This window comes from Eretmochelys imbricata, chromosome 2, assembly GCF_965152235.1.
Source record: "Eretmochelys imbricata isolate rEreImb1 chromosome 2, rEreImb1.hap1, whole genome shotgun sequence".
In the NCBI taxonomy this organism is placed as follows: Eukaryota; Metazoa; Chordata; order Testudines; family Cheloniidae; genus Eretmochelys; species Eretmochelys imbricata.
In genome coordinates this window covers 68,828,842-68,850,610 of record NC_135573.1, presented here as the reverse complement: position 1 = coordinate 68,850,610, position 21,769 = coordinate 68,828,842, and the positions used below count along the sequence as shown (strand labels likewise).

The 21,769-nt window shown below is 42.3% G+C and overlaps 1 protein-coding gene across 1 annotated transcript in view; it reads left to right on the top strand.

Moving 5' to 3' along the window:
* The window catches only part of RP1 (RP1 axonemal microtubule associated), a 291,326-nt gene that overhangs the window by 158,939 nt on the left and 110,618 nt on the right, over window positions 1-21,769 (top strand). Inside the window, exon 31 of the mRNA XM_077809001.1 lies at window positions 11,691-11,860. Coding sequence (XP_077665127.1) covers window positions 11,691-11,860 — 170 coding nt within the window. The remainder of the gene's footprint in view (window positions 1-11,690; window positions 11,861-21,769) is intronic.

Here is a 21,769-nt window from a genome sequence, read left to right as displayed (position 1 = left end):
TCTCTCTCAAACCAAGTAGGGTAGCAGGGATGATTTTCTTTTTTTTTTCTCTCCCCCGACCTCCCTGCCCCCATGCCTCATGAGTCTCAGAATAATGCAGAATAAGAGAAGAGGCAAGATATAGTGTACCACAATATTGTTTATGTTGCAGTCAGATAAATGGAGCTAATCTCCGGCAGTGTGGTTCATGAGATGCTCTGGGGTATTGCAGGAGTTTACGGGTGTTGCACAGAATGTGGTTCAGCAGCCGTGAAAGCAGTTCAGCGAACAGATATTTTTAGATTGGCTCTTCTTGTGCCACGCAAGCATATTGGGCAGATAAATATATAAAAACAAATAGAAAATACAGAAGAATTTCTCCCCAGAAATTCTTCAGATTTTACATTGTCCCTTCTCCTCCTTCAAATTTCTGCTGATGGGGTGAAAATGATCACAGGTAGTCCACAGACTCCTGGCAGATTAATATTAGTCCGTATCACAGGCACCTCTGTTGCTACCCAGTGGACTCCACTGCCTGGCCAGTATGGGTGGTCTCACAGTCATGAATACACACCAGGTTTCACCATGTATTTATTTATTTATTCATTCATTAATTCATTCATTACAAAGTATCGCAGTGTAATGCAGGCTTAGAGCATGGAGAGGTTTCCCCACAGCCTTCACTCCTCAGCCAGACTCACCCTCTGAGCTCCTCCTTGCTTCCTGTTCCTTCCGCTTATATCCTCCCAGTTATATTGTGAGCCCAGTGATTATCAGTGCTCATAATCTCCCAGCAAACTGCCTACAGATGGGCCTGCAGTCTTCTCCAGGCTGCAGCAATGCCAGTGATCCAAGTGCTTCTGATAGTGGCCTGTCACAGCCCTGTTTATAAATGGCAGCGACAATGCCATTTGCCAGGTGGACTCTGAAGTTACTGAAGAAACAAATCAAGCAGGCTGGCAAACTCTATAGCAAGCTACTGAAAGACAAGCAAAGTAAGTAAGCTAAGAGACCATGACATTTCCATGATCTCTGTGCATTCCCTCAGTAAAATAATTTAAGCAACTGCTACATCTAGCAAAGTGGTATGTCCTTATCAGTCCTGAGAACATACAGCACTGATGTTAGAAAATCAGAGAGCAATATCTACAAAACAATAACAATTACCTAGATTGCTTACATAAGAAGATGTAGCCTCCTGTATTGTCTTTTGATTTAAAGTTTTCACTCTTACAATATAGTGTCTGTTTTAAAAGTTCTTGATTCTTTGTGCAGAAGTCACTGCAGGTTTGATTTCCCCACTTTTGCAGCTAGCATTTCTTCTGTGCATCACAGTGCCAGAGGTTTGTTGGGAGGGTGGCATTAAGGCTGATTCGGCTTCATTTGTTAAAGTTAACAAAGTGCTCATGCACTGGCAGCTAACATGAAAATGAAAGCCTTCGTTACATTGATTTTTTAGAAGACAGAGAGAATTTTGATTCTTTGTTGAGAAACAGCCTTTCCACTTCCCCTTCCTGGTTCATTTAACAAGCTGCAGACTGACTTTTCAAAAGAAAAGGGCCATAGCTAATAAACATAACATACAGATAATACAATCCACTGACGTTAACACAGTGAACGGTACATAACAACTAAATAAATGCATCTTTTTATATGTGGCCATGCAGGGTAGGTACAAAGGCAAAAATTTTCAATCCTGGGTATCTAAAATGAAGCACCTAAATAACCGACTGATTTTCAGAGGTGCTAAGCACCCAGAGCTTCCACTGATGTTCGTGGCAGATTTGTCTGAATAAGGACTGAAAGACATGATGGGAGAACTTCCAGATTTGGACAAAAGACAAATATAAATATAAAGCCACTACCACAACCACCATCGCATTATACATCAACCAATTGATATTTGCAACTAGTTTCTTTTCTAACGTAGCCATTTTTTAATAAGCAAATGTCCAAGGGAGCTAAAGTGTTAGACAAACATTTCTTCTGACTCTGGAGTGAGCAGATGGAAATGAATTTACCAAATTGAGAGAAAATGCAATTAGGTTGGTTTGGCCAGGACACTAGACTGTGGAAGGAATGAAAAGTAAACGCTTGAGAACAAGCAGTCGCAGATGCCTAAGAGGCCTTCAATCTGTTAACCACTGATTAATTTCCTGGGAAACTCCCAACTCTCTGATCACTGATACATTAACCTTTCTTTGGAAACAATAGTCAAGAAAAGATACAACCATGGGCAACAATTAAAATAAATCACAGTATTCAGAATAGCTTCCTGCGTGCTCAGCACCCTGCAGCAGAAAGCCTGCAACTGTGTGTAACCCACACACCTCCTGGGTGTGGTGCTCTGTCCCATCTAGTGGCACCGAGACCACTTAGAGAGAAAGAGATAAAATGAGTCTGCTTTGCAGCTTTTGCTAAGAGCCAGTTGTCTTTTAGCTCATGCTGAAGAGGCTCATGCAGTAAGCTCCAGAGGTTCCAGGTTCGATCCTGCCCACTGATGGCTGGGATCTATCGATGTTACATATGCACCGCTGCCTTCTCTCAGCTTGGGACAGATTCACCCCTGGCTTATCTGCCTTCTACTCAAGTACAGCAGGGCCCAGGTGGAGGAAAGTCTACCAGGGAGGCACTGTGATATAAGGTGGTGGTCACAATCTCCCTTCCATCAGGCTCTAGGGGCAGCCTGTGCAGCCCTCAAAGAGAGTGGTGCTTACTGTAGATGGGGCATGGCCTGGGTGGCCAAGGGATGATCTGACTCATTGTAGCCTTGCTTCAGCCCCTCTCCCTGTGGGATTACTGTGCAAAGACCTGGTTGAAACTGAAGAAACCAGTGGATTACCCAAAAAAGCAACAGTTCCAGCAATGACTTCCCTTGCCAGCATGAATTCCTAAGGGGCTCAACATGCCAGGCTGGCACAGGGAGGTGCAATTTGCATCTCTATGCCTCAGCAGGGCTGAAGCTGGCCATACATATCTGTCATAAATATAAAGGGAAGGGTAAACCCCTTTGAAATCCCTCCTGGCCAGGGGAAAGCTCCTCTCACCTGTAAAGGGTTAAGAAGCTAAAGGTAACCTCGCTGGCACCTGACCAAAATGACCAATGAGGAGACAAGATACTTTCAAAAGCTGGGAGGAGGGAGAGAAACAAAGGGTCTGTGTCTGTCTGTATGCTGTGCTTGGCCAGGGATAGACCAGGAATGGAGTCTTAGAACTTTTAGTAAGTAATCTAGCTAGGTATGTGTTAGATTATGATTTCTTTAAATGGCTGAGAAAAGAATTGTGCTGAATAGAATAACTATTTCTGTCTGTGTACCTTTTTTTGTAACTTAAGGTTTTGCCTAGAGGGGTTCTCTATGTTTTCTAATCTAATTACCCTGTAAGATATCTACCATCCTGATTTTACAGGGGGGATTTCTTCATTTCTATTTACTTCTATTTTCTATTAAAAGTCTTCTTGTAAAAAACTGAATGTTTTTTCATTGTTCTCAGATCCAAGGGTTTGGGTCTGTGGTCACCTATGCAAATTGGTGAGGCTTTTTATCCAACATTTCCCAGGAAAGGGGGGGTGCAAGTGTTGGGAGGATTGTTCATTGTTCTTAAGATCCAAGGGTCTGGGTCTGTAGTCACCTAGGTAAATTGGTGAGGCTTTTTACCAAACCTTGTCCAGGAAGTGGGGTGCAGGGTTTTGGGAAGTATTTTGGGGGGAAAGACGCGTCCAAACAGCTCTTCCCCAGTAACCAGTATTAGTTTGGTGGTGGTAGCGGCCATTCCAAGGACCACGGGTGGAATACTTTGTACCTTGGGGAAGTTTTGACCTAAGCTGGTAAAGATAAGCTTAGGAGGTTTTTCATGCAGGTCCCCACATCTGTACCCTAGAGTTCAGAGTGGGGGAGGAACCTTGACATGGTGGCATAGTGGTGGGATTAACCTGAAATCATTTTGAGATCCAGTTGAGATTTTTTGAACTAGAAATACAGATTTTAAAAAGGAATTTTTTTTTCCTGTGGCTTTGAAGCAGCTTTGAAACTGAAAGCAGCTTGGGTTTTCCGTGCTTTGTGGCCAAGCAGAGACAAAAGGGGATTATCTTTGTGAATTGCAGGTTTTCTTTGCCTGGAGGCAGGGTACTTAACTCCTGCAGGGAAATTCACAGTCTTCCAACCCAGAGTTTTTTTTTTTTTCTTTTCTTCCAAAAAGTAAATAGGGGGGGTGTGCTCTACCCATTTGCCTGGAGACAAAAGTGGCAGGGTGTTTTTTTTAGGATTTTGATTTTTTTTGATTTACAAGGAGCACAGGTTTGAAAGGGAATTTTTTTTTCTTTGGGCTGGGTAAGCAGGTTTCCAAGTAGTTGGAGGTTTTTTGCTTTAATTTGGGCCCAGAGCAGAGACAAGGGAATTGTCTTTTTCTGTAGGCTGACAATCACTATCAGAGAATAGGTATTCTATTCCAGCACAGCAAAATTTTACAGCCAAGTTTTGTTTGTTTATTTCTAAACCTCGGGTGTAAAGTTAGTTAAAAACAGAGAGGTTAGAATGGCAAAATCCGCGGCTCGACTACAGCTCGAATTAGCCAAATTTCAGGCTGAGGAAAGACAAAGGGAACATGAAAGACAGATAGAACTCATGCGGCTGAAGAAGGAACAAGAAAGGGAGGCAGCGAGAGAAGCAGAACAACACCAAGCGGCTGCTCACAGGAGAGCTATGGAAGCGAGGGACAAAGAACTGGAGGAGAAGGAAAAAGAGAGGAAGTATGTGGAGGAGATGGAGAAGATAAAGGCTCAGCAGAATATCCCAACAAACCCTAGTAATCCTTCTCCAAGTACCACTTCCCATCCCAGAAAGTTCCCCACCTACAAGGCAGGCGATGATACTGAGGCCTTCCTAGAAAACTTCGAAAGGGCCTGCCTTGGGTACAACATCTCTACTGACCAATACATGGTAGAGCTGAGGCTGCAGCTCAGTGGACCCTTAGCTGAGGTGGCAGCTGAAATGCCTAAAGAACACATGAACAAGTATGAACTGTTTAAATCCAAGGCGAGAGTCAGAATGGGGATAACACCCGAGCAGTCTCGTCGGAGGTTCAGAGCCCTAAGGTGGAAACCAGACATGTCATTTACCCGACATGCCTACCACATTGTGAAACATTGGGATGCCTGGATATCAGGAGCAAGTGTTGAATCTCCAGTAAATTTGCCCTTCCTAATGCAAATGGAACAATTCTTAGAGGGTGTTCCTGAGGAAATAGAAAGATACATCCTAGATGGGAAACCCAAAACTGTAATCGAGGCAGGAGAGATTGGAGCCAGATGGGTGGAGGTGGCAGAGAAGAAGAAAACTGGTCGCAGTTGGAGCGGAGACCAGAAGGGACCACCCCAGACCACACCCTATTACCGGGGGCCGCCCAAGGCCCCACCTACCTCCCAAAGAACCCTCCAGACCCCTTATCGTCCTGCCACCCCGTTCTCCAGCAACCCTCCTCGCCCCAGTGACCCGTCAGCTGGACGATGTTTTAAATGTAACGAGCTGGGGCATGTAAAGGCCAACTGCCCCAAGAACCCCAACAGATTACAGTTCATTGCACCGGAATCACACCAGAGGTCCACAGGCCCAGATACCTCCCAGATACCCTTGGAGCGGAGGGAAACTGTGAGTGTGGGCGGGAAGAAGGTCACCGCGTGGAGGGACACCGGAGCACAAGTGTCGGCTATCCATGCTTCCTTAGTGGACCCCAATTTAATCAACCCAGAGATCCAAGTGACGATTCAACCCTTCAAGTCCAACTCTTTCAATTTGCCTACAGCCAAGTTGCCTGTCCAGTACAAGGGCTGGTCAGGAATGTGGACTTTTGCAGTCTATGATGATTATCCCATCCCCATGCTGTTGGGGGAAGACTTGGCCAATCATGTGAAGCAGGCCAAGAGGGTGGGAATGGTCACCCGCAGCCGGGCTAAACAAGCTGTGAGGCCTAGCTCTGTTCCGGAAACTTCTATCAGGACCCAGTCAGAGGTGATGGACCCGGACCCCAGGCCAATGTCTGCAACAGCAGTAGTGGATCCAGTCCCAGAGACCCAGACGGAACCAGTCCCAGAACCGGAACCAGCCGAACAACCAACACCAGACCCCGTGCCAGCACTGAATCCAGTACTTGCAACCTCAACACCAGAGGGTCCCACCGAACCTGAACTGGCAGCAGCCGATAACCCTACACAAGAGGCTCAGCCGGAGCCTGAATCCCAACCTAGTGCACCAGCGGAGAGCGGTTCACAGTCAACAGAAACAGCTCCATCCCCTATATCGCTTCCAGAGGGACCAAGCCTAGGTCCACAATCCAATGAGGAACTGATGTCCCCAGCATCAAGGGAACAGTTCCAGACCGAACAGGAAGCAGATGAAAGCCTCCAGAGAGCTTGGACGGCGGCACGGAGCAACCCACCGCCTCTCAGCTCTTCTAATCGATCCAGGTTTGTTGTAGAAAGAGGACTTTTATACAAGGAAACTCTTTCTGGTGGACACCAGGAAGACTGGCATCCTCAGAGACAGTTGGTAGTTCCAACTAAATACCGGGCCAAGCTCTTGAGCTTAGCCCACGATCACCCTAGTGGCCATGCTGGGGTGAACAGGACCAAAGACCGTTTGGGGGGGTCATTCCACTGGGAGGGAATGGGCAAGGATGTTTCTACCTATGTCCAGTCTTGTGAGGTGTGCCAAAGAGTGGGAAAACCCCAAGACCAGGTCAAAGCCCCTCTACAACCACTCCCCATCATTGAAGTTCCATTTCAGCGAGTAGCTGTGGATATTCTGGGTCCTTTTCCGAAAAAGACACCCAGAGGAAAGCAGTACATACTGACTTTCATGGATTTTGCCACCCGATGGCCGGAAGCAGTAGCTCTAAGCAACACCAGGGCTAAAAGTGTGTGCCAGGCACTAGCAGACATTTTTGCCAGGGTAGGTTGGCCCTCCGACATCCTCACAGATGCAGGGACTAATTTCCTGGCAGGAACTATGAAAAACCTTTGGGAAGCTCATGGGGTAAATCACTTGGTTGCCACTCCTTACCACCATCAAACAAATGGCCTGGTGGAGAAGTTTAATGGAACTTTGGGGGCCATGATACGTAAATTCGTAAATGAGCACTCCAATGATTGGGACCTAGTGTTGCAGCAGTTGCTCTTTGCCTACAGAGCTGTACCACATCCCAGTTTAAGGTTTTCCCCATTTGAACTTGTATATGGCCGTGAGGTTAAGGGGCCATTGCAGTTGGTGAAGCAGCAATGGGAGGGATTTACACCTTCTCCAGGAACTAACATTCTGGACTTTGTAACCAACCTACAAAACACCCTCCGAACCTCTTTAGCCCTTGCTAAAGAAAACTTACAGGATGCTCAAAAAGAGCAAAAAGCCTGGTATGATAAACATGCCAGAGAGCGTTCCTTCAAAGTAGGAGACCAGGTCATGGTCTTAAGGGCGCTCCAGGCCCATAAAATGGAAGCATCGTGGGAAGGGCCATTCATGGTCCAGGAGCGCCTGGGAGCTGTTAATTATCTCATAGCATTCCCCACCTCCAACCGAAAGCCTAAGGTGTACCATATTAATTCTCTAAAGCCCTTTTATTCCAGAGAATTAAAGGTTTGTCAGTTTACAGCCCAGGGAGAAGATGATGCTGAGTGGCCTGAAGGTGTCTACTACGAAGGGAAATGTGCTGTGGTGTGGAAGAGGTGAACCTCTCCATGACCCTTGGGCGTATGCAGCGACAGCAGATCCAGGAGCTGTGCACTAGCTACGCGCCAACGTTCTCAGCCACCCCAGGACTGACTGAACGGGCATACCACTCCATTGACACAGGTAATGCTCACCCAATTAGGGTCCAACCTTACCGGGTGTCTCCTCAAGCTAAAACTGCTATAGAACGGGAGATCCAGGATATGTTACAGATGGGTGTAATCCGCCCCTCTGAAAGTGCATGGGCATCTCCAGTGGTTCTAGTTCCCAAACCAGATGGGGAAATACGTTTTTGCGTGGACTACCGTAAGCTAAATGCTGTAACTCGCCCAGACAACTATCCAATGCCACGCACAGATGAACTGTTAGAGAAACTGGGACGGGCCCAGTTTATCTCTACCTTGGACTTAACAAAGGGGTACTGGCAGGTACCGCTAGATGAATCTGCCAAGGAAAGGTCAGCCTTCATCACACATCTCGGGCTGTATGAATTTAATGTACTCCCTTTCGGGCTGCGAAATGCACCCGCCACTTTCCAAAGACTTGTAGATGGTCTCCTAGCGGGATTAGGAGAATATGCAGTCGCCTACCTTGACGATGTGGCCATATTTTCGGATTCCTGGGCAGACCATCTGGAACATCTACAAAAAGTCCTTGAGCGCATAAGGGAGGCAGGACTAACTGTTAAGGCTAAGAAGTGTCAAATAGGCCTAAACAGAGTGACTTACCTTGGACACCAGGTGGGTCAAGGAACTATCAGCCCCCTACAGGCCAAAGTGGATGCTATCCAAAAGTGGCCTGTCCCAAAGTCAAAGAAACAGGTTCAATCCTTCTTAGGCTTGGCTGGTTATTACAGACGATTTGTACCGCACTACAGCCAAATCGCCGCCCCACTGACAGACCTAACCAAAAAGAAACAGCCAAATGCTGTTCAGTGGACCGGAAAGTGTCAGAAGGCCTTTAACAAGCTTAAAGCGACACTCATGTCTGACCCTGTACTAAGGGCCCCAGACTTTGACAAACCGTTCCTAGTAACCACAGAGGCATCCGAGCGTGGTGTGGGAGCAGTTTTAATGCAGAAAGGATCTGATCAAGAATTCCACCCTGTAGTGTTTCTCAGCAAAATACTGTCTGAGAGGGAAAGCAACTGGTCAGTCACTGAAAAAGAATGTTATGCCATTGTCTACGCTCTGGAAAAGCTACGCCCATATGTTTGGGGACGGCGTTTCCACCTGCAAACCGACCATGCTGCACTGAAGTGGCTTCACACCGTCAAGGAAACTAACAAAAAACTTCTTCGGTGGAGTTTAGCTCTCCAAGATTTTGATTTCGACATCCAACACATCTCAGGAGCTTCTAACAAAGTGGCTGATGCACTCTCCCGTGAAAGTTTCCCAGAATCAACTGGTTAAAATCGTCCTTGAGATGTGGAAAATATTGTTAGTCTTTATGTACTTGGTAGTATATTTAGAGATGCATGTGTCTTATTAACTCTGTTTTTCCTAGAGCTCCAGGAAGAAATCCCAGCCAGTGTTTCACCCTAGCTGAGATTTGGGGGGCGTGTCATAAATATAAAGGGAAGGGTAAACCCCTTTGAAATCCCTCCTGGCCAGGGGAAAGCTCCTCTCACCTGTAAAGGGTTAAGAAGCTAAAGGTAACCTCGCTGGCACCTGACCAAAATGACCAATGAGGAGACAAGATACTTTCAAAAGCTGGGAGGAGGGAGAGAAACAAAGGGTCTGTGTCTGTCTGTATGCTGTGCTTGGCCAGGGATAGACCAGGAATGGAGTCTTAGAACTTTTAGTAAGTAATCTAGCTAGGTATGTGTTAGATTATGATTTCTTTAAATGGCTGAGAAAAGAATTGTGCTGAATAGAATAACTATTTCTGTCTGTGTACCTTTTTTTGTAACTTAAGGTTTTGCCTAGAGGGGTTCTCTATGTTTTCTAATCTAATTACCCTGTAAGATATCTACCATCCTGATTTTACAGGGGGGATTTCTTCATTTCTATTTACTTCTATTTTCTATTAAAAGTCTTCTTGTAAGAAACCTGAATGTTTTTTCATTGTTCTCAGATCCAAGGGTTTGGGTCTGTGGTCACCTATGCAAATTGGTGAGGCTTTTTATCCAACATTTCCCAGGAAAGGGGGGGTGCAAGTGTTGGGAGGATTGTTCATTGTTCTTAAGATCCAAGGGTCTGGGTCTGTAGTCACCTAGGTAAATTGGTGAGGCTTTTTACCAAACCTTGTCCAGGAAGTGGGGTGCAGGGTTTTGGGAAGTATTTTGGGGGGAAAGACGCGTCCAAACAGCTCTTCCCCAGTAACCAGTATTAGTTTGGTGGTGGTAGCGGCCATTCCAAGGACCACGGGTGGAATACTTTGTACCTTGGGGAAGTTTTGACCTAAGCTGGTAAAGATAAGCTTAGGAGGTTTTTCATGCAGGTCCCCACATCTGTACCCTAGAGTTCAGAGTGGTGGAGGAACCTTGACAGGGGCTCAACATGCCAGGCTGGCACAGGGAGGTGCAATTTGCATCTCTATGCCTCAGCAGGGCTGAAGCTGGCCATACATATCTAAAAAATAAAGTTCCTCATTAGACAAGGTTTGTATCTGTCACATATTGCATCTGACTCATCCCTGGAAATAACCTTAGAAAGACAAAAGCTAGCCTGTCACCCACCAGACTGACTGTGAGCTGCATATCTGCCTGCTGTTCTGTGTCTGAACCCAAAAGAGCCACAGAACAATCAGCTGTGACACAGAGTGGGACAGAAAACAGGGAAAAAGCATTAGCCAAGGAAACTAGAACAAACAGATGGAGGGGGAAAAAAATAAGCAGGAAAAAATGCAGCTTAAGAACAGGGAAAAAATACCTCCAGGTTTAGAAGTGAATTAAATGCCTCTAAAATTTCTCTTGACAACACGCGTTGTGAGCAGACACATGATCATGAAATAGTTTTCCTCTTTATTAAAATCATCAGCAAATGACAACACTATAGAAGTACACATCACAATCTAAGCACAGATTTTTAATTCCTATCTCTGTTAGGTTCCTTTTGCCACCTAGGATCAGCATGTTCCCTCAAGTATCAGTCATTTTGAAATCATGGGCAAATTCCATCGAGCCAATTGAAACTACTCTTTTGGTCACTAGCATCTATTTAAGTCACACAGTGTTGTTTCAGCTCCCGGATTTGTTTTCTGCAACTTTTTTAAACAGGAGAATAATTCATAACTTTGATACAATTTCCAGGTATATTTTTGCTAGAATTCATGGTTTGCAAACAATTTCATTAACACATGGCAACTATCCAAATACACTCTAAGAGGGCCCAATCCAAATTATGTTGAAGCAAAATGAAAGAACTCTCACTGAATTTTTTGGTCTTTAAATTGGACCCCTAGTGAATAATTTTATCCCTCAAATCATAGTCAACTGAGTAGAACATTCTTATTGACAAAAATATTTAAAAATCAGGGTTTAATTTGTACTATTCAAGCAGCTGTGTGTTCGAGTATTCAATTGTTTCATATGACTCCTATGTTAATGTCTTCCATTTTAAATAATCTACCATCTCTTAAATAGATAAATCATTTTCATGTGAAATACATACATAAGTTAAGAAATTAAATTAATGGATAAATCAAATCAATTATATTTAAATAAATAAATACAATTAATTATACCAACCAATGTATTATAAATTATTATACTATTATTATAGTAATAAAAATAATGAATGTAACCACATAACCAAGGATTCCTTTTCCCTTGGCCCTATTATTAATATCCCCTTATATATCCACTCCTCAACTGAAGTCCTGCATACGTCATGTCTTTTTTGAGGCAGAGGGTATGTGGCTGTCCATTGTATGTAAAGCACCATATAAATTTATGACACTGTTCAAATGCTTTGTAGTAATAATGATGAACAAATCCCTGTGTATTCCCACTCACTGTTAAAAATGTGATTTTTTTCTTCTTTTATTTAGCACGACAATGGAGAGTGAAGGTTAAAACTGCCAGAGATTCCCCAGAGCCACAGAAGTGTAAAAGAACCCTTGTGATTTATGGCTCAATGGGCAAAAGTGGTGACCTTCTCCTTTCTCCACAAAGCCCAGAATATGTGTGCTTTCTACCCAGAGCAACGGATGAATTCCTTGTAAGTCATCACTATACAATACTGCACTGAGATTATAATGACATTCTGCTCTAGCCAAAGGATATATTTGAAATGCTGCTTTGGTTGCTACAAATGATATAGTTATTTACAAAGCTGGAGTGATATAACTTTAGATCTTGGGCCATCCTCTTCCTGCAACCCTGCTCAACTACATAGTGTTCACATCCCAGTGTAATGTCATCATATTCCAGTGGGTTTCAAAGATGTAAATCAACAAGAAACATGATTCCATTCTCGTACTTTATAGGATATGCTGCTCATCGCCTTGTATATTTTTTTATTCTTTTAATCCTGTTAAACCTGAAATCATTGGGTAATTTGCCATTGGTGCTAATGTGTAAAGTATCAGGCCCTAATGCTTTACTACATGTTCTTGCACCCTGCAGTAATGAGGGCTGTGTAAACTTCTTAGTGTTAGACTGTGCCATTGAGATACAGCCTGTAGCCAAGGGGAACATGGAGCTGCACTGCCTCAGGAGAGCCCCCAGGAAGGCAGAACACCTACTGGAGCTCCTGAGGCCAAGGCCAAGCACCCATTACTCCATTACTTTTGTGGCAGGTAGCTTGCTGCCCCCACGTGGCTGCTCAGAGTGCAGCCATGGCTTTGCCTGCTATTTGTCCCCAGGGGAGTGAGAACAAAGAAGCCCCTCTTTTTCCTTGAGTGCAGTGAATTTAATTCTGCTTCTCCTTCACACAGGCCACACAGAGGCAGGAGGATGAGAATAGATGGAAAAGAGACACTTTGGAGGGATTTTTTTTTCATACCAAACTTGGAACTCTGCTGTGGCCTTATGAGTAGGAAATGATTGGGGCCTCAAAGGGGTAAAAGTCCCTGTATCTCCCCCTGGAACTAATCCATCTCCAAGGAGGCTATAGTCTAGCTAGGTGGATGCTCAGAAACAACTCAAAAACTCGCAGGTTTTACTGCTTGCCAGTTTGGAACTTAAGATCTTGATACTTCTAATATTGCGGGATCTAGTATTTTAAGTGGGGGGCTGGGAACTTAGTGTAAAAGATATAATACCTGTCCCTTTCCCTTCTTTCAGAACGCTGAAGATGAAGAGGGTTGGACCGTGTGTCCAAAGGACATAAGTGGGGCTTTGCTCCCTCTCTGGTCTTCATTAAAGGGGCCTCCACTTTTCCACAGTGCCACACTGACAGCTTTCTAAATACATTTCCATTTTTCTGACTTGCTTAGTTTTACGGAAACATGCTATATTTTCCCTTGGCTGTTCATGTCCTTGGTTTTGTTGCTTTGTGTCAAAACCTTAATATTTTCTGAAAGTTGTTTGTTGTGCATGAAGGTTTGTCTTTTTGCAATATGAGTCACGCTATTTTGCAAATTTTGTTGCATTTTAAGTAAATCAGAGGAACAGCCCTGATATTAAATAGTGGTTGGTGTTTCATGGGAATCTTTGAAAACCTTTCTCTTTAGAAACAATTCAATTGATATATCTTATGGTTTCTGTTGTTCTCTTCCTTTCCTCCTTATTTCCAAGGACATTTGAATAAACACAGGATCTTTGTTTCATAAGTGAGTTCATCTGCTCCCATTTGTGGCAGCATACTTATTTGCTGTGGGAATGATTATGATGTCACAATGAACGGAGAGTTATGAATTCTGATGAGAACTAAGCAGGAGCAGATGAACTCTTAATAAAACACAGATTATGGTTTTACACAAATGTCTTTAGTAATACAATGCAGTAAGGAAGAACCATAGATAATGTAGTATATGCAAAATTCATTGTTTTGAAACAATGGGCTTAATTTTGATCCCAGAAATCCATGTAAATCTGCATATTGCCCATTTACGTGCCCACTTATGTGCACATCATGGCAAGAGAGTATGTATATCTCTGATTTTCCAGGTGCATTCACACAAGTTTTTCACAAATGCATGCACACCTTCAAGTTGACAATCACGTCCAAACTATTTTGAAAAGTTTCCTATGAAATGTCAGCAGCTCTCTCATTTTAATTACAGATTGTTAGCAAATATAAAGAACAAATTACTGAAATATATTGTCATGGAGTCACCGGGCGATGCTCTGGAGCTACTCCATACAAAGCCAGTCAGGACTCTGGGGGAGCATGCCTTCTCTCTGTGAGCATACCGTCTCCAGGGCAAGAAGCTTACACAGCTTCCATCTTCCTGAGTCTGACCTTGGAGCATTCAGCATCCCCTTCCACACCGTGCGCTTCCCACAGCAAGTCCGCACAGGAGGGGCTCCTGGGGAAGCCAGTGGGTCCTGCACCCCAATTCCGTAGTCAGATGTGACTCTAAGCCAGCCAGTAAAACAGAAGGTTTATCAGATGACAGGAATGCAGTCCAAAACAGAGCTTGTAGGTACAGGAAACAGGAGCCCTAAGTCAGGTCCATCTTGGGGCCAAGGAGGCCAGAGCCCCTTCTGGGCCCCCCTCCATTTCCCCAGCCAGCTCCAGCTCTGCAGCCGCTCCTCTGGCCTTTGTCTCTTTCCCGGGCCTGATCTCTTTGTTCTCCAACACCTTCAGTTGGCACCTTGCAAGGAAGGGGCCCAGGTCATCAGTTGCCAGGAGACAGGATATCAGCCATTCTCTGTGCAGACAGCATCACGGTGGCCCTTTAAGGCTCTGCAACCACAACACAGCTTATCCCAGCACCAAGATACTTCAGAACTGCATAGGGGAAACTGAGGCACACACACAGTATTCAGAGAAAACATTAAGAACATTCCCACTTCGTCACATATATAAGTAATAGAGAATGCACAAGTTAAACCTACTTGCTTTCATTGATCTTAAACTTTGATAACAATAGTACTGTGTGGGCTTACCAATTAAAAATAAGTTAAAGAACTACACATGAAATGTAGAAAATAAATTGAGTAATAAGAAGTTGCGTTTATCATATAATCATAGAAACATAGGGCTGGAAGGGATGATTTGAGAAATCATCAAGTCTAAGTAATCCTAGGCAGCACCAAGTGAACTTAGACCATCCCTAACAAGTGTTTGTCCAACCTGTTCTTAAATACTTCCAATGATGGGGATTCCATACCTCCCTTAGAAGCCTATTCCAGAGCTTAACTACCCTTATAGTTCGAAAGTTTTTCCTTAATCTCCCTTGCTGCAAATCAAGCCTATTAGTTCTTGGACATGGACAACAGTTGATCCCTGTACTCTTTCTAGCATCCTTTAACCTATTTGAAGACTGTTACCTGGTCCCCACTCAGTCATCTTTTCTCAATACTAAACATGCTCAGGTTTTGAACCTTTCCTCATAGGTCAGGTTTTTTAAACCTTTTTCCACTTTTGTTCCTCTCCTCTGGACTTTCCCTAGTTTGTCCACATCTTTCCTAAAATGAGGTGCCTAGAATTGGACACAGAACTCCAGCTGAAGCCTCACTAGTGCAGAGTAGCACAGAACAGTTACCTCCTGTGTCTTACATATGATACTCCTCTTAATACACCCCCAAGTTTATGGTGGTGGTGTCCTCTGAGACTGGCAGAGTTGGCAGGAAAGAGGGAGAGATGAAAACAACAGGGAACAGAAATACTAAGAAAAATGAAAGGTGTGGGGTTTAAGGGGATAGTTTGAAATTGCTGGACACCAAGTAATTTTATTTTAAACATTACTAAAAATATTTAGTTTAAAGAAACAAGAAATGGTAGGCCAGCTCTTAGTAAATGTTTCTCTTTCTGTCAACTTAGGGGTGTGACGACTTAGTCACAGAGGTTCTTTTACATACCTTGGGGACACCATGACCAAGACTATGCAAAGGCCAAAACTATAAATGGGGTTCAAAAAAGAACTAGTTAAATTCATGCAGCATAGGTCCCTCAGTGGCTATTAGCCAAGATTGTCAGGGATGCAATCCCATGCTCTGATTGTCCCTAGCCTCTGATTGGAAGAAGCTGGGCGTGACAGGGGATGGATTACTCGATGATTGCCTGTTCTGTTCATTCTCTAAAGCACCTGGCACTGGCCACTGTCGGAAGACAGGATACTGGGCTAGATGCACCATTATTCTGATGCAGTATGGCCATTCTGATGTTCTAAAATAATCACAATGATTAACTATGACTGTTTTAGTATTAAAAGAAAGGAAAATAAAACATTAAACAAAACAACACAAATGGCTGAACACAAATGATAAACTAGTTACTTTCGTTATAGTCTCTTCTGTATGTATCTTTCTGGAGAGCTTCTAACAGATTTCACCCTTGAGAGTGTCTTGCTTCTGAGAGTGTTTTTCTCTTGGTAGGTTAAGACCAAAGTGTACAATTTCCCAAAATTATTGTGTTCAGTTTTAGTATTTTATTAGATTCTTCAAATCGTTTATGTATGTGCAGAATAATTTTTTTAAGGGCAAGTTTAGACTGTCTAGTTATTAATAATAACCTAAACAGTTTATAGTTGGGCAAAGTAAGAAATCCTAACCAAATCCTATTAAATCAAAGAAGATATTTTAATTAGTTACTTAGAAAAAAGTCATTTAAGACAGGCCAATTACGAATATTAACAATTGTAAATCCAGTTACATCCATTGTTTCTCTGTTTACCAATGTTTAGCCCCTGTCTCCTCTCCAGAAATATATGGTCTAACCACTTGGTGATTAAAAAGAGAAAATTAGCCCTTTAAGTTACAAAAGCATTTTAATATTCCAACAAAATCACAGTGAGAGTTTTAAATCTAATCCCTTTTCAGAATCTTAGTTAACTTCCTCTCACCAATCCATAGTGAAGTCTTGGGGAAGTTCTCCTGGGCCTGGTTTCTTCTTGAATCTTCTCTGTTTTTTTTATCTGTCTGTGGCAGCTTGCTTAGGAAGTGTGATGCTGGAGCAGGGTAGCAGAGGGTATGGGGATGCTGTCTTCAGTATTTTGTACTCTTCTGCTTCCTATTTTCATGAAATTGTAGGAAAACACTTCTCTTTCAGGCTTGTTTAGATTCAGTGTTGGTTGCTGTCACCCATTCATTGGCTTCATGCCTTTGAGGTTGTCTTAGGTGAAATTTTCAGGTCCTGAACATGCAGTCTGCTTAATGACTATGCTACATTTCATAATTGCCTTTGTTCTTCTTGTGGCAGGAAGGCAACAGATAACTTTCAAAGCTAGTTTTAACTCATTCTTTTTATTCAGTCCATTCTCTGAGATATTTGCTCAATTTTGTTAGTTTGTCAGGAAATGAAATTCTGTCTTCAAAATCCAAAACTCTTTGTTCTTTATTTAAGAGTTTTCAGTTCCCCAGTCTTCTAAAATTAAATAGACTTTTACAAAATCTTTAGCTTAAGTTGTTGATTCTACATGACAATTTTTGGAATGATGATTTTCTTGTCTTCCTGAGTTGAGAGGGGGTTTGCTTGCACACAGTCCGTAATTAATTCATTGCCATTAATATAAACATTCTATACTTAAGTGGCTTCTTATATTGGTAACCAGTTATAACATCAAATGATTTTGCCATATTTGTACATAAACATGTTGCTATTCCTATAACAGTGATTTCAGGCAGTTATTATATGAAGGCTTGCATTTAGATACAAAATATTTGCAACTATACATCTCAAAAGGTGTTTGCCGTTTCAGTGTTTTAAGAAATAAACAATAGTTTAAAATTTCCAACTACACAAGTTTTTCACGGAGTTTCAAAAACACAAGCAGAAATGTTTCCTTTGGAAAGGAGAGGGGTTGGCGTGGCCACTTTGCAAGCTAGATTTAAGGCTCTGATAACACACCCTACATTCCTTTTTACAATTATGCCTCTATTTAAAACACGGACATTTTACATGATTTGTCATCTTGATGTTTGCTTGTTCTTGGGAAATAGAAGCAGAAACATTCTGGAACATTTTTCATTAGTTTTAACATTCCGTAACCTAACTAGTTAAACATATGTTTTGTATTTCCAAGCATCTTGGCTATGACATACTGGCAGGTATATCTTAATTTTCAATAAAGGCACAAACAAGTTTGTTGAAGCTAGACAAATGCAGTCTGGAAATGAGATGTACATTTTTAACAGTGAAGGTAATTAACCATTGGAACAACTTATCAACAGATGTAGTGGATTCTCCATCACAGGCAATTTTTAAATATGCTCTGGTTCAAAAAGGAATTAATTCAGGGAAGTTCTATGGTCTGGGTTATGCAGAGATCAGACTGAATGATAACAATCACTCCATCTGGCCATAGAATCTATGAAAGTGGAGCTGGGCACATAATGCAAAAATAGATAAATAATAAAATAATAATAATAAATCCAGGTTTGCCCACAAATATGATTTGTTTCGGCTCTCCAGGCATCCCTTTTGGGTTTACTTTTGTGAAATTTTGAGGGCTCATAGAAGACCTGCTAAGCTCACATAGAGTGGATATATTTATATGGTATATTTATCCCTTTCCCCAAGCTCTGCATGATTCTTGTTTTCTTACATTGTGAGCTTTTCAGGGCATGAATGGTATTTTATTATGTATTTGGAAAGCACCTAGCACATTGTGCATGCTACTGTAATCCAAATAATTATCATATGAGAAGTAGCACTACTAGACATCATGAGGATGGGATCCTTAAAACCAATCTCCAGAGTGCTGGAACAGGTGGTATTAAATGAGCTAGATAAGGATGTGACCACAAACTTCTGCAAAGAGGACCATGCACCCATTCATGATTACTCTGTGTCAGCAGTAGTGGGAATGGCAGAATATTAAATACTATGTCGTTTGGAGAAAAGAGGACTGAGTGGGCCATGATAACCGTTTTCAAGCACATAAAAGTTTGTTACAAGGAGGAGGGTGAAATATTGTTCTCGTTAACATCTATAGATTAAGACAAGAAGCAATGCACGTTGTATATTTTCTGTGAGAAGGGTCACTGCTTAGCACATTAGAAGCCAGGGTTTCCAGAGCTCTGATACAGAGGCAATTACATGAATCCTACAATGATCTGACCACACCCTTTGTACCTAGGATGACACATGCATGCACACATGCTTTATGTGAAAGTGACAATGAATTAAAGTTAAGGTATGCATCCAGACAATAAATCTTAGAGTAGCCTAACTATTCTAGGACTGGTTCCTCTGAAGAAGTCTTGTGGAGCCAAGAAAGGAAAAGGCTCAAAATATTACAAATTTACCTAATCTTCCTTTATCTGGTACCTTTCTCTGAGAGAGTCAAAGCCCCAGTGGCTTGTTCAAAGCCATCTCTTGATTATAAGAGTTATGCTCATTCAATCCTGGAACAGAAGCAATACCTGTTACTTACTATATGACCAATCACAACTAACATAGCTCAAATTTCAAGCACCAAGTATAGAATACTTGGCTCAAACTGTGACTGAGAGAGGAAAAATATGTGACAAAATTAATTAGCAAACTTTGAATCATGAATAAATATGAGGAAAGAGTATTCTACTTGCAAATACTCCATAAGATGAGGAGAGAGGCTGCATTGCTAAGAATTATTCGCTCAGCTCTATTTAGGATATTTTGCATTAATTTGAAGCTTATAGGGATCAGAAGGTGAAGAAAGAAAATTATTGGAGCCAAGGTAGGAATCCAGTTCTGAAATAGAAAGGTGATCATGGTAAGTTGCTCAGGAAAGGGTTAGAATTGATGTAATAAAAACATGCATTACGGTGATGGACCAAAAGACTGAAATAGAAAAGAGGATAATAATGATTGAATGAGAGGAAAAAATGTTAAAAGGAGAGAAATATCTGCTGAATTCAATTGAGATTACCCAGTGCAGTTTAATTCAGTAGATCAGGAAGAAGTCTGGCTGCAGGTGTATTCTGGTTGGAGGCATAGTCATAGAGTTCATTGAAATCAGGATTATGGGAAATGAAGGGAAAACAATGGTTGTAGAGCAGTCATGCTTTAAACAGTAGTGAAATAGTCTCTGAAACTGTCTTCCTGTACGTTACATCTACAATGTATATTGTCTTCACATTTTCTGCAAGGAATGCAATATGTATTTTTTAAAATGTCTTTAGAATTTCTTTGCAACTGTTTAGAAGTCTAGAGGGCTGCAGAGGGCTGGGTAGCAGAAGACAAGATAAGAAGGTGGGGTACAATTTGCCACCTTAAGTAAAAAGAAAAATATCCGAGTGCTGTATTTTTGCAATTGTAAATCACAAAGTTTTTGTCCAGTAAATACTCTTTGGTATGTACAACTAAGTAGCTGTGTGATATAAATGGAGTCAAGGGGTCCATTTGTAAGAAGGAAAAACTGCAGGCAATAATTTTAAAAACAGAAAGTCCTGCTGTGAAAAAGCAGAACTTATGACTTCATTGCTTCTGAAGAAGGCACAATTTGGACATGTAAAAGAACAGTACATTCTCCCTTTGAGAATAAGAGAAAAACACACACCTCTGAGAAGAATTAGATGGATTAGTACAACAAGTATAGCCATGCCTCATGATACCCTTTGCAGCCTCCACAACCTTGAATGAAAAACTCTTGAAATAAAACCCTGTTCGTGCAATGGGGAAATTCTGTCTCCCCTTGCATGGACACTGCGATATTGTTAAACACAGTGGAATCAATGTGATTCCACTGCACAAGACTTGGGAAGGATATGGTGAACCCACAAAGGGCTGCAAACCCACTGTGTACTTCAGAGTACAGCTCCACAAAGGATGCTCTTGTATCCCCATATAGCAGGGCTTGGGGCAAGTAGGTGCAGGCCAAGGAAAGAGAGGGGGAAGTCTGGTGGATTCTCCAGTGAATAACTACAGCCTCAAGGCCACATTATCAGCCACAGAGCAGCACTGCTACCAATACGTGGACAATGAGGAGGATTTCATGCCCCAGTCCCTATGAACTGCCCTCTGACTTCTGGGGTTTAGCTTGGAGGTAGAATTAACTCATTTTCCTCTTCTGATTGCAGTATTATTTTAATAGGTGCCACCTTTTTAACTGACAGTTTCCTCCGAATATTCAAAACATTCCACCATATTTTAGCTACATGACTTCTGTTGATGTTAATGAGAGTAGGGCAACTAACCATCCTCTGCCCAAAATAATATAAAATGTTCCTCTGCTGTCTCTAAATAACAGGTTAACTCACTCAGGCACTGGTCACAAAGCCTTATGTTGTAGTTGGACTGAAAATATTAACTTATAAAATGAGAGAAGGTAGTTTTGATGGAATACAAGACCCTGGGCAACATTTTTTGCTTAGTCCTGTCTTAAAATTAATTGTTACCTTTTAAAACGAGCTTCGTCTCTTGTTCTCTTGAAGCCACTATTGTTTCCAGCAGTAGGCTGATGAAACAATCAGATGTGGGTGCTGCTTTGGCCTGATGGCTGTGAATGAAGGTTGCTTTCTCCATCCAATCCAACAACTTTTACAGCTTCGGAAGGCTGCAGCTAACTACCTCCTGGAATGAGAGGTGGGGAGAGGAGAGGTTGGTGGGTTCAGCAGTTCCCTTCTCTCTTCCCTGCCCCACAGACACTAAGGAAATGAGAAAGTAATGAGGAGGGATCTGACTGCAAATTTTGCCATGTCTATCCAGGTTTTTTGCTATCGATATCATTCACCCTCAGCCCCTCCACTGCCTTAAGCTGTGGATTGGATGGATAAACTGGGGCTCAGAGAGATCCATGGAGGTAGTGAGCAGTGGAAAGATCCCACTGGGACTTGAAGTTAACCAGCAAAAGTATCAAGGGATTCAACTTTCCCATTCCCGATCATCAGGCCAATGTGGTTACATCATTGACAGTAGGGAAGGGCAACCCTATAGTGCAAAGCTAGATGTATAAGGTTAATGATTTTTTTTTAAAAGAACAAAACGGCTCCTGTTTTCCAACGAAGCGGATATGAAATCATTTGGATTATGAAATATATTATTATACAAGTGAATGTTTCATTAAAACTACTTGAGCGAGGCTTTATTATTACT